We start from the raw sequence: 13872 nt of genomic DNA on the forward strand, positions 1-13872 counted from the left end.
GGCCTCTGAAAAGGTAACAGTCACAGCTCCACAGACCACCGGTATGATTCTATTTAATGATATTAAACTGTTTGTGGAAATTAATGAGGCTGTGTGTAGCAATGGGGGTGCAAGTTTGCACCTGCAAGCACATACAGTACATGCTTGTGGAAATGGGTTAGTGTGAAGCCCAGTTATAGAACATCGGCGTGTTTGCATTTCTGCTGGGTAGAAAAGCTAGCAAGAACACACACAGACGCCTCATGTCCACACCAACATCCTTGTTTGAGGATTGTATTGAATCCTGTTGCAGTATGTGTGTACATGCATGTGTTTGTACAAGATGTCGGCTTGTCAACCACATGACTGTTAAAAGTATCCCTCCCATCTCTTTGGGAGCCATGCAGCTGAGGTCAGAAGTGAGTTGGGGTAACTTTAGTGAAGATCCAGTATGACTCAGTGTGTGTACATGTGTGCGTTAACACTGTGGTGAAGCCAACTCAACCCCACAGCTCCGTAGCGATTACACCACACAGAGGCAGCCTCACTAAGATTTGCATTCATTTCCCCAGTGCAGCAACGGCCTCAGATAAAAGTCACATGCTGTTGCTGAGCAATCACCTATTGACGTACCCAACTGTTCTTCTGCAACTGCAATACAGTATGTACAGGCATAATATAGGAGCCCATTATTATAAAAAGCATCACTTTCTGCAACCCCTTTGCATCCTTCGCCTGACTTTCTCCAACTTGTTGCTAACTTGTTTGAAAGCTGCAGTTTTGAAGCTCTCTAACACGGTGCTACACTCTCCACATCTACCTTCCACCAACCTCCCTGCAGGTATAGATTTCCCTCATCTGAGAGAAAGCGAGTGAGAGACCTGAACCTCTTTCTAATTACACCAGTGACGCAGGACGGATAGACAGACCGAGAGGAGGGGGGAGGATTACATGGAACGTCCATTTGCTCAAAGAGGATCAGAGCTCCCCTGTGTGCGAGTGTGTTTGTGTATAGCTGTCTACCCTGGTGCAGTGTCACTGCAGCACTCACTAATTCATTCAATCTCCTTACTTGTTGGTGCTAGAGTGTGTGGTTGAAGAAGACAGGAAAGAGAGGGCTGGAGGGTAATTACTAGCACTTCCTGCTGCTCTCTAATTGGCCATCTGCTTTGCCATGGGGCGGGCCCACAGCCATCTTACAGTTGAGGAGGATGGAGAGAGCCCGACACACACACCTCTTTCTGCCACATCTGATTGAAGGTTTAAGGATTTAGTTCAGTTTGTTTCAGGTAAGTTTACATGCAAACTTTTGACTGGGAAATACGAGTACAGATGTTTTTAGGAGGATATTTAACAAAGATGGCTCTACAGCACATTTTTTTCAGCAACAGCATGAGTACTGATCGCAGTGCAATACTCCATTCTTATGCACAAATATAGCTATTAAACAAACCTAGTTATGCGGTTTTCCTTTTGCCAGTGGTGCTATGGTAGTGTAGGACTGTGTATTGTTACATATGATACTATACTTTTTTGATTACTCACATTGAGGAACATAAAAAGGTTTTCTATTTCATACAATAAGCCAGACTTCTCAATACATCACTACTTAATTTTGCCTGTAAGCAGCTAAACAAGAACAGTGCCAAAATAAAATGCAGATATTTTTATTGGCATTTCTTTAAACCAATCACAATCGTCATGGGCGGTGCTAAACTCCACACGGAGCCACAGCAAAATAGTCGTGCGAGACAAAACTCAGATAGGACCAATAGTCTAGCTAGCTGTCTGTCTGTCTTAATTTACCCTGCAGAGATCTGAGGAGCAGTTAACCATAGTCCTCATAAATCCACCGGAGTTTAAAAATCCAACACGAAGAAATCGGAAGGAAACGGACATCAGTGAAAACACTTGCATCTGCCGGAATTTCCTGCGGCACCGGAGCAATCCCGGAAAGTGGAACATCAAGGATATAGACTAATATCTAACCAAAGAATAAACAAGACTAATAATCTGACCAAGCTACAAATATCTTTTAGATGGTTCCCAAAAAGCACAGTGGTTTGATACCCAGCCCGTTTGGTAATTGTTATCAGGTGAGAGTTGCTACTTGCTCTGGTTTTGTAATTACAGTTACGGGGTCACCAACACGGTGCCCACGGGCACCAGGTAGCCCCCAAGGACCACATGAGTAGCCCTCAGGCCTGTTCTAAAAATGAAAATTGAATATTGATATCTGTTTCCCATCTTGTTAAGTCATTGTTGATAATTATTGTGAGAAATCATTAACATGATCAGGGTCTTCACATAGATGAGTGTCATTAATCATTAAAAATCATATATAACTAAAGGCAAACTGAGCACATTTGTCATTTCAGAAGAGTGTATCAAACTGGTAGCCCTTCGTATGACTCAATACCCATAAAGTAGCTCTCAGTTTCAAAAAGGTTGGTGACCCCTGGTTTACACCATATTTTTGTTGTACTGCACATTGCTGCAGCTCCTCTTTTCACCCTGTGTGTTGAGCTCTCTGTTTTAGCTACATGGAGTCGCACATGCCCAGTAGCTAGGTGAGGACTACTAGCCAGTCAGAAGCAGAGTATGAGGGCGTGCCACGCTAGCAGCTAGGCGAGCATTATAACGTGTGTTACAAAGTGACGCACATTCGTCACGGAAGTAAAGGCTGGACTACAATAGAGCTGTTTGGAGCAGTTTGTGAACAGTGTTTTCTGTTGGAGATGGTAAGTCCCTTTGGGGGGGGACTTTGGGCTTTTTCACTTTGTAAACCTATAACATGCACAAAAAAGATATAACAATAAAAGGAAAGGGAAAAGCCAAAAAGCACAATATGAGCACTTTAAGAAATGGTTGTTTATAATTTGGAGCAGGTATTTATTTCCTATTATACTCAGCAAAAATAGTTCCCTCCTAAAATTAACTGAAAAACAACTGTAAGACCAATTATAGACAGTATTTAGGCTACCAATTACAGACATGTAACCCACCTACCTGTTAGACATTTTCAGTCGACACAGAAGCTGTGGCAGTGATTACTAGGAGCAGTTCATTCAATGTTTTTCGCAACAATAAAGACTGTAAACTGAATAAAGCTGATTTAAAAGGTAACTATATGCTCAATTTCTGCTACAGCACTGCCTCACAGCATATTTTAAAATTCAACAGAGGAGTGAGGGAGCAACGACTGCATGAGGCAAGGACTCATGGCTACGTAGTGTGACACGGAGGAGACTAACCACCGATCAGTGAGGCATGGATAGAGATGTGGAGTTGGTAGTCAAAGCAAGCCAACCATGAGCAGTCAGAGAAAAGGTCAAAAAAATACATACACATTTAAACATTTTCTTTATTCAGATTTAAAAATCTCACGAGCCATCAGATTTATCTCGTGACCCTTTGGATAGGACCCACCCCTGGACTAAACCTGTTTGAGTCGTGACTCACTCGGATCTTTAACCCGACTCTTTAAATTAACTCCTGAGTCAGGAGTCTCTAGTATCATTAACTCAGATCAGTTGAGTCTAGGGCTGCAGCTGTCGATTATTTTAGTAATCGAGTATTCTACAGATTATTCCATTGGATAAGAAATACTTTTATCTTATTAAAGAGCAATAATATACAATAGTTTGGTTTAATTTTCAGAAAAAGCAATGCTTTCATTTCCTACATTGCTTACAATATCATCTCTCAAAAAACTAAACATTAAGTGCATTTATGTGGTTAAACATACATAATCATTACCTTAAGTTGTGCAACTTAACTTTCAGAACTACAAGTTTCAACCTGAGACTTATAATAATAATAATAAACACAAAAATTAGCTTCTCTGAAGCCATTTTTAAAAAAATACCCAAGGTGAGTAAATGCAAGCTCACCAATACAAATAACTCCTAAATCTAAGACATTTAACCACTTAATGCAGACGTCGTCCTGAGATGGCACAACTTCCAGAACAATTTATATAGGCTTATAAGTATATATAAGTTATACTTAACCTATTTTCATTGATATATTTGATTACAATGCTACAACACAGCTCTGTTACAATTATGCTAGTAGATTGTTGATCAGCTGTTTTCTCAAGAGAGAGAAAATGGTGCGCAACAATCAGTTTTTCTGGCTCTTTAGATCAAATTGCAGTCACCACTACATATTTTCTTGTCTTTGCTTTTGGTAGTTGTTGCGTTTGGTGTAGTTTCATCGTCCATACGACTGTGATTTACTTTTGTCGGGTCCGCTTCGTGGAATGGACGATTAAGTTAGGCTATGTTTTCTGTTGAGATGCTGAAGCACTGACGTCGTGCTATTATTGTGGTAAGCTAGTTCCATTTTGCAGTAGACACACTGTACAGAGTTTTCGTTTTAATTACGTTTGAACTGATTCCAAACTTTGGACATTTTGTTGTTTTCTCCAGCCTGTCTCTTCTCTTAGCCCCTTACGCTCATTGGTAACATTAATAAAAACGAAGCTTCGAGGCAAATCATTTTGCATTGAGGATTTTTAGTAATAAAATTATTCGAGTTACTCGAGGAATCGTTTCAGCCCTAGTTGAGGCCTACTACAATACAAACTAAAATGATAACAGCGCCACACACAAACCTCTTGCAACATTAGCTACTAATAGTCCTAGCCATCTTAGCTGCAAAAAGCTTTATAACTTACAATTTCTTGGCAACAACAACTCCACAAGTCAACTCAATCGACTGAGTGAGCAGAGAGACAGTCTGAGACACAACTTCCCGACCCGCAGACTCAGAGCCGGAAACATTGCAAGCTTGAGTCCTCGACGACTCACTCACTCGAATCAGCCAGCTACGTTCGCATGAGTGGATCAGTAGCAGACGAGCGAGTAAGTCTCTCCTCGAGCTCAGGGTAAAGCAAATCCACAACAACAAAAGTCATTCTTTCACTTCTGAAATAACATACAATGTTCTGCACGTAGCCTAGCTAGGCCTACTGTAGGTTTGGTGTATAAATGTAGTATGTTAAATGCAATTAGGTCGAGCAGACAGTCCAAAACATTGCAAAGCTCGCCTCGGCTCGCAGACCATGGACTCAAGTCCTCGATGATTCACAAACCCTTGATGACCCACGAGCTCTCGCGTGAGCCAGTCACTCATGCGAATCAGCCAGCTACGTTGTCATGAGTGGATCTGTAGCAGACGAGTGAGTGAATTTCTTTTGACTCAGGGTAAAGCAAATCCACAACAAAAGCCATTCTTTCACTTCTGAAATAACATACACTGTTCTGCACATTGCCTAGCTAGACCTACTGTAGGTTTGGTGTATAAATGTAGTATATTAAAATGCAATTAGGTCGAGCAGACAGTCCGCCTCGGCTCACCTATAGATCAATACTGACTCAAGTGACTCGCACAACCCGGATCAGTTTAGTGAGGGGACTCAGAATAACCCGAATCCTTAAAAGGAATAGAGTTTGCCAGGCCTACACTGAGCTAAAATTTAAAACTAGCTTGACCAACTACAACAGGAAAATGTCTCTGTCTCTTTCACTTTAATGCATCAGTATATCAACCACCTAACAATAATAATAATAATAATAATCTAAAATAAAATAGAAGTTACATGGGCAGATTATATCTGGGTTTGCTATTTAAAGTAAATTTTGCAGATATAATTCTGTATTCTCTGTTTCTCTGCTGGAAAGACAGGGGGTGGTGGAGCTTTGACCTACCGTTTGTTACGGTTAACATTACTGTCAATTAGTCTACCTAAAGATCTGGTAAAGCTCTGTTGACCGGGTTAGGAGGGGTTAAAGAATTCGGCTGAACCAAACTTCAAATCACAAACATACAAGCTAATTTTGAGTAGAAAAAGTTTTTTTTTTTTTTTTTTTTTTTTAAAATATTTTGTTGGGGGGAAAAAAAACCAAACACTTGTATTAACATTATATGCTAATAAGAATATATGTGATTATTGTGGAGTTCCTCTTTTGTTGATTCACAACAACCTGGACAGCTGTGTTAATCCCATCACCATTCTTGTGGCGATGTTTCTGTCACCTAATTTCATGGATGTGGCTTGGTAGCTATGTACAGTGCCTTGCAAAAGTATTCACCCGTTTTTCGTGTTTTGTTGCCTCACAACCTGGAATCAACATGGATTGTTTGAGGATTTGCATCATTTAATTTACACAACATGCCCACAATTTAAGATTTTTTTCTTTTTTTTTTTTTTTTTAAAATTGTGAAGCAAACAAATAAAAAAAAAATAACAGAAAAAGTCAATGTGCATAACTATTCACCCCCCTAAAGTCAATACTTTGTAGAGCCACCTTTTGCGGCAATCACAGCTCCAAGTCCCTTTGGATAAGTCTCTATGAGCTTGCCACATCCTACCACTGGGATTTTTGCACATTCCTCCTTGCAAAACTGCTCCAGCTCCTTCAAGTTGGATGGTTTGCGCTTGTGAACAGCAATCTTTAAGTCTGACCACAGATTTTCTATTGGATTGAGGTCTGGGCTTTGACTAGGCCATTCCAACACATTTACATGTTTCCCCTTAAACCACTCAAGTGTTGCTTTAGCAGTGTGTTTGGAGTCACTGTCCTGCTGGAAGGTGAACCTCCGTCCTAGCCTCAAATCACGCACAGAGTGGTACAGGTTTTGCTCAAGAATATCCCTGCATTTGGCACCATCCATTTTTCCCTCAACTCTGACCAGTTTCCCAGTCCCGGCTGCTGAAAAACATCCTAACAGCATGATGCTGCCACCACCATGTTTCACTGTGGGTACAGTGTTCTTTGGGTGATGTGTTGGGTTTGCGCCAGACATAGCATTTTCGTTGATTGCCATAAAGTTCAATTTTAGTCTCATCAGACCAGAACACCTTCCTCCATACATTTCGGGAGTCTCCCACATGCCTTTTCGCAAACTCAAAAACGTGCCATTTTGTTTTTTGCTTTCTTCTGGCCACTCTGCCATAAAGCCCAACTCTATGGAGCGTACGGCTTGTCGTCGTCCTATGTACAGATACTCCGGTCTCTGCTGTGGAACTCTGCAGCTCCTCCAGGGTTACCTTAGGTCTCTGTGCTGCCTCTCTGATTAATGTCCTCCTTGTCCGGTCCGTGAGTTTTGGTGGGCGGCCGTCTCTTGGCAGGTTTGCTGTTGTGCCATGTGCTTTCCATTTGGTTATGATAGATTTGATGGTGCTCCTGGGGATCATCAAATATTTGGATTTTTTTTTTTATATAACCTAACCCTGACTTGTACTTCTCAACAACATTGTCCCTTGTTTGGAGAGTTCCTTGGTCTTCATGGCAGTGTTTGGTTAGTGGTGCCTCTTGCTTAGGTGTTGCAGCCTCTGGGGCCTTTCAAAAAAGGTGTGTTATGTGTGATATGTAATGACAAATCATGTGACACTTAGATTGCACACAGGTGGACATCATTTCACTAATTATGTGACTTCTGAAGGTAATTGGTTGCACCATAGCTTTTTATGGGCTTCATAACAAAAGGGGATGAATACATACACACACACCAATTTTCATTTTTTTATTTCAAGAAAATAGTTTTATGTATATATTTTTCTCATTTCACTTCACCAACTTACAATATTGTGTTCTGATCCATCACATAAAATTCAGATTAAAAAAACATTGAACTAAAAGGCTGTAAATGTAACAAAATAGGTAAAAAGCCAAAGGGGGTGAATACTTTTGCAAGGCACTGTACAAAGATATGTCACCATTTTTAATCCCACCTACAATTTTGTTTTTGATTGGTCGACTGCATCTAAACAGCGAAAAATAACCACAAATGAGTACAACACCAGGTCTACACAGATCACTGAACAAATTGAAGATGTGGGCTGTGACTCAGAGGTCTGGAACCAGGCTACACTCTGGGAGGGGGACTGCTAAATCTTAGATGTTTGCCATTAATAATAATGAGAGACACTTTGGGGTGAGCAAGGAACATAATATACATAAATAATAATAGTAACATAACTTAAATGTGTTTTACTGGGCCAAATATGCAGGCCTGTGACACTAAAAAATGTTGGAGGAAAGAGATTAGAGTAATGCATTAAAGTGGATAGTCACACACACACACACACACACACACACACACACACACACACACACACACACACACACACACACACACACACACACACACACACACACACACACACACACACACACACACACACACACACACACACACACACACACACACACACACACACACACACACACACACACACACACACACACACACACACACACACACCTTTGACTTAAATGTTTTTTGGTGCTGCATCTTGTTCTTTGGGTCATTTTAATTAATTACACTTGGCCATGGCAAACAAGACAGCGTTAAAGACCCTTGAATCTCTGGGATGAGAATCAGGTGTATGTTTTTTGTGTGCATATTGTGTACCCTGCTGCCCACTCACATCCACCCCCAACTGCCTGTAGGCTGGACTATCCCACAGCCAACAACAGCAAACATCCATCCATGACATCCCGTCCTCCCTCCCTCACTTCCTTCCTTCCTTCCTTCCCATCTTTCCTTCTTCCACCCCACCTCCTCCCCCTACCCCTCCTCAGATTACTGCAGTGTTTACCAGAGTTTTGAGAGACTTACCCACCAGGCCACGCGTGAGGTCACACTCACCCCATCGGGCTAAAAAAAAAACAACCAAATCCTAGCAGGCAAGCTGCCTGCTCACGCACTGGCTGCCTGTGAGTGTGGACGTTGTGTTTTGTATGCGTGTAGGTGCATGTTACGTAAGCCAGGCAGCCTACCGCAATTCTTCTCTTAGCGCAAAATCATCTCGTTCCCTCCTTCACTCACCGTATTGCGTCTCGTCTCATTCTGTGTCACCAATCTCCTTGCAAGACTATATTGTTAAAAATCTCCTCCTCCTTTGTCCTCCTCCTCCTCTCCTGGCCAGCTTTCTTTTCCCCTGGCAAACATGCACACATACACAGGCCTACATTGTACTGCCTGCCTCTGCGAAGAGCCAACAGTTTTCTGCTGAGCCCTTACTTTTCCTTGGTGGGACATTAATACCAGGAGCTGCCCTATGTGGACTCTTGATTGCAGAGATAGAACAATAAGGGTATTACAACACACTCACAGATGCCTCACAATACAGACATGCTCTATTAGTGTTACGCCCTGCTCGCTCTGTCTCTACAAATGCCATCAGACAGACAACAGGGCAAACAGGGAGGCGCCTATGGAATCTGTGGGGTCTTAGTGGTTGATGAGATACATTTAGCATAAGTGGATTAGCCTCAATACAAACCAATCCCCCTTTGCAGAAGACAAGAGAAAGGCAATGAGTGAGAGAGGCTAGCAAAGAAAGACAGGCACGGAGGTAATGAGAGTACAGGAAAGGAGAACAAAGGAAGCCAGGTGTGTGTGAATGTCAGGAAGGAGTGCAGGCCTAATTTGTCAGATACAAAAAGGAGAAAGCAATTAAGTATCTCAGTCTGAAGCCAGGGGAGGTTCTGACACAATGACATGAGCTCACGTCATCATTACAACACAGCATGCCACACCAGTCATGTGCACGTGGGTGTAAATCTATTGCAGGCACGCACAACCAAAATTCAGGAGTGGACTATGGAGCTGCATGACGTACTCCAAAAGCAACAATTAACAAGATATCAGACAAGAAACATCTTCCATGTCCTGCCAGTTCTTATGGTTTTATTTCAGTCCCATCCATGTGCCCTTTTCATGAAGAGCATCTCAGAAATTTTGATCTATTCATTGTACAGCGGTTGTCTAATCATACCACAGAGGAGCGATTGAGAGTTATTCAATACAGTGTTTATAAAGAGGGTCATTAAACCATCAAGAGGTTGCAGATAAAAACTCCCCACAGACAATGATTGAATAAAAGATTTCCTCTGTCATTGGAATTATAGGACTCGTGGTTTATGTGCAGACTTTCCAATAAGGCTGGGCAATACGACGATGTAGACAGTGAGACGTGAACCAGTAGAGATTAGTTATCCCTTCAATATCTCTGGTAAGCCATAGCAGACAAAGTTGAAATCAATGATCTGAATGATGCAATGCATCAATAGGATGAAGTACTTTCATTTGCTAAGTGTGTAGTTCACGGGATTAGCCACAAACCGGTCATTTCCATTTGTTGTTTTATCTATTAACTGTTTCAATATAATTGAAAGAAAAGTTACTGTATGCCAGAAATTATGGCTATCAAAATATAAAAATTGTATATACCATGTAGCTTAGACTTTCAGCCACAAATAAAACACAACATACATCACAAACACATGTGTGAGTGTGCATGGTGTTACCATACCTCTTGCAGACAGCTTCTTAGTGTTGATGATTTTTGCAGCATATTCCTGTCCTGATGACTTCTTTACACACCTACGCACCACTGAGAAAGCTCCCCTAAGAAGAAAGACATAAAAGACAAACAACCAAAACTCAGTTCCATTTTGCATGCCCTCTTTCACACATACAGAGGGGTTAAGTGTGACATTTGAAACTGCATCTACTCATGTGGCAGTAGTTTTCTTTTTATGCCAACAACCTTGGGGACACACACACACACACACACACACACACACACACACACACACACACACACACACACACACACACACACACACACACACACACACACACACACACACACAAAAAGGTGGGCAACAATCAAGCAAACCAGCATCATTATAACAAGCTTCTCAGCATGAGTGTCGATATCAGCTCAGGGCTTGGATCATAAATGAATGGCCAAGTACTTTGGCTAATCTTTGACAGGCTATACAATGCAACCTACAGCCCCAAAGGAAATTTTATTTGCAACAGCCAGCACAAAGAATGGACTGCATATCACACAACAATGGGCAATATTTAATACATTCACAGGGTAACAACGTTCAGTTATAAATCTGCTCAAGCTGAAAAGGAAGTGCACACAATAGATCAACTCCTACTCTAAAGAGTTTCATATTGAACTAGATTAATGTTCCATATGTTTCACCTGCTAACTGCTATGCTGATTGTTCAATTTTGAGCATCACAGAACAAGTAATTATGCATGATTTTCATAGTGCCTATATCACAGCCTGTACTACCTGCAGTATCTGGCCCTACGCAGTTTTCTTGAAAGAGGAAGAGTGCCTTGTACTACTCTGGATGATATATAGAGGGTAGTTACATTCTGCTGCACTCCTGCACTCCTAGTTTTAATTAGTTACCAGTAAATGAGAGGTGACAGAAGTACAAGTCAGTGCCTTGACGTTAATAACCTATGACGGAGCAAAAAGCATTAACATATGGGTGCAGAAACATAAGCCATGGTGAAGCGGTCAGTCTGCAGAAGAATCAGGAGCAGTAGAGGATGTGTAGGTGTGTATGTGTGCCAGTGCAGTGGCTGTGCAATCAGTGCCATCGATTACTTCCAATTATTAGGCAGAGAGTGGAAATAGATTGGAAATGGCAGCTGGAAATTAAGGCCGGTGTATCTCTATAGGGACAGTGTCGCCCTTCTGCCGCTGGTTTGGGTAGAAAAAAAGCATTCGCCGGCCAAGAACAACAGATGCTGCTGCTGCTACTACTACTGATGATGAAACAAGGGAGGTTGTGGCCCAGTTTTCTTGCCGTCATCAAAATACCGAGAAAACACGTCACTGCCTCTTCCATAGTAAACGCCAAATTGCAGTTATAACCGCTTGCGCGTCACGATTACCTCCGTTTAAGACCCACAAAGACAATGTGTTTATGATGATCGGGCCAGATGGTCTGCGGAGCGTATTGGCATTACTGTGCAAACATTACGTAGAGCAGCCTGGACCGAATAACTTCCTCATTAAGTGATCCAGGGGTACGTGACGTTACTCAACACGGTTACACAAATCATCTGCAGCTGCTCGGGGGGAAAAAAGTGGTCGGCCTACTTAGCTAGCGACCAGAGCCTCTGGTCTATAGAGCCAGCACGGAGCTGTCAGATCCGTGGGCCGGTGAAATGTCACAGGGCTACGTCTCCGGCGTCTCTCGGGGCCCCGCTGACGGCTCCAGCAGACAAGAAACACGGAAGGGCTAACAGCTGTTAGCTACACCAACCTCTGTGCGGTGTATTCATCACCATTAGCGACTAAAAGACGCAACGCTAGTGGGCTAACTCGGCTAGTCTATCAATATCAGCATGGTAGCTCGTTGATAGTGCGCTGTTCTCAGTTACTGCGGGAGCAGCTAGCTAGCCGATATTTAGCCTGACTGCACCACGACAATAACAGCCTCCAGTTCATATAAACTGACACAATATTAAGGCACTCAACAGAACTAGTATGTAAGCTATTTTGGCTAGCTATCGCCTGCTAGCTGGCTAACCAGAAATAATTTGAGGCGAGGTTGCGGGGGTGGGGGACAAAACGACAAGACAAATACGATGCACACTGTAATGTTACGGTTGCTGCTTACTTTCCGAGCTCCTCGTACAGCTGGTACTCGTCGGTAAACCGGGTGCAAGTAGCGGTGGTTGCCATGGTTGAAACCGTGAGTGGGGAGCCTGAGCCTTGGGGTACGACGGCGGCTGGCTCTAGTACGGGGTCCGGGAGGAGGATAGCCTAGCCTCCAACACTGGAGTACCTTTCTGACAGGCAGGCAAGGCTGAAGAGGATAGAGGCGAGCAGAGGCGGAAAGGGAGGGGCTGGAGGGAGGAGTGATGATGGTGTGTGTGTTAAAAGGGAGGAATCCTCGCGAGAATAGTCTCGTGCAGCATGAGACTTAAAGGCCTCTAGTTCAGTGAAGTCAAAATGTGGAGAGATGGTGCTGAATTATTTGCCTCGTTTAGACTCAATACATTTGGGGGACAGTAGATCATAATTAGGAGACATATTGTTAAAAGGTAAACGATCAGCGATGGTGCATATGACTGGCTGAAAAAATAAATCCAGTCCCCTGTCTCTTCTCATATCTTCAAAATATTGCAGGGAACATCACAGCAGCATTTTACTGCACTGGTTGGGATACACCCAACCATGGGTCACACCTCACTGCAGCAGAAAGGCAAACTATGATACTGACACACACACACACACACACACACACACACACACAACATAGCATAAGTGTATACACATGCAGACACACTCCAGGGATCAATATTGATTAATGCAAGTCTTGCACTCCACACAGTAGGCCTTTCTGAACCACTGGTTTTGTGTTTGGGTTCATGTATGTTCATGAGAGAGATAGGGATGGGTAGTAGGAATAGTTTGACTGCTGTATCAGGTTACCACCGACGAACATGCACCTATGTTTTTCCACAGTGTGAGGGCTGTTAGCTTGGCGGTGCAAAAAGATGGTGTCACACAGATCCAGAGTGTCTCACTAAATGTTTAATGTGGCATGAGTGGGAGGCCATCAGAGGACAGGTGGGTGCGGCTGGAGGGAGCCATAGAACTTGAGAGTAAGAGGCCCTGTGTGTGTACAGTATGTGATTGCGTGTGTGTGTGTGTGTGTGTGTGTGTGTGTGTGTGTGTGTTTGGCTGCCTGCTCAGCATTCTTGCTCAGAGGTGGGACAGAAACATAGACACTGTCAGAGAGAAAGAAATTTGTGATTTCACTTGAAAATCTTCATGTGCGGTTGTCAGCGTGGGAACACAAAGCTGAAAAAGTTCAAATATGATGAGGCCATATCTGCAAGTGCAGCCTGCTGAATTTGCGATAGAGAGCAGAGAAAGGAGGCCAGCGTGTGTGTGTGTGTGTGTGTGTGTGTGTGTACGCGTGTGTACGTGTGTGTTATGTAGAAGACAAATGAGCACCGCAACGTAGGCTACTAGCCCTCTCCTGCCCTCCTTTTCCTACGTGCTAACCCTGCTGCCTCTCCTCCTCTTCCTCCATCTCCTCAGC

At 42.9% G+C, this 13872-nt stretch overlaps 1 protein-coding gene across 11 annotated transcripts in view; it reads right to left on the reverse strand.

The window, feature by feature from the left end:
* The window catches only part of LOC114548031 (calcium/calmodulin-dependent protein kinase type II subunit gamma), a 45338-nt gene extending 32679 nt beyond the window's left edge, over positions 1-12659 (reverse strand). For all 11 annotated transcript variants that reach the window (XM_028567692.1, XM_028567686.1, XM_028567689.1 and 8 more), the window contains exons 1-2: positions 12439-12659; positions 10310-10404 (exon numbers count right to left, since the gene is read on the reverse strand). In XM_028567692.1, the coding sequence (XP_028423493.1) occupies positions 10310-10404; positions 12439-12503 (160 nt within the window). In that variant the 5' untranslated portion in view covers positions 12504-12659. The remainder of the gene's footprint in view (positions 1-10309; positions 10405-12438) is intronic.
* Positions 12660-13872: the final 1213 nt, after the last annotated feature.

The sequence above is a fragment of the Perca flavescens genome, chromosome 21 (genome assembly GCF_004354835.1).
Source record: "Perca flavescens isolate YP-PL-M2 chromosome 21, PFLA_1.0, whole genome shotgun sequence".
Lineage (NCBI taxonomy): Eukaryota > Metazoa > Chordata > Actinopteri > Perciformes > Percidae > Perca > Perca flavescens.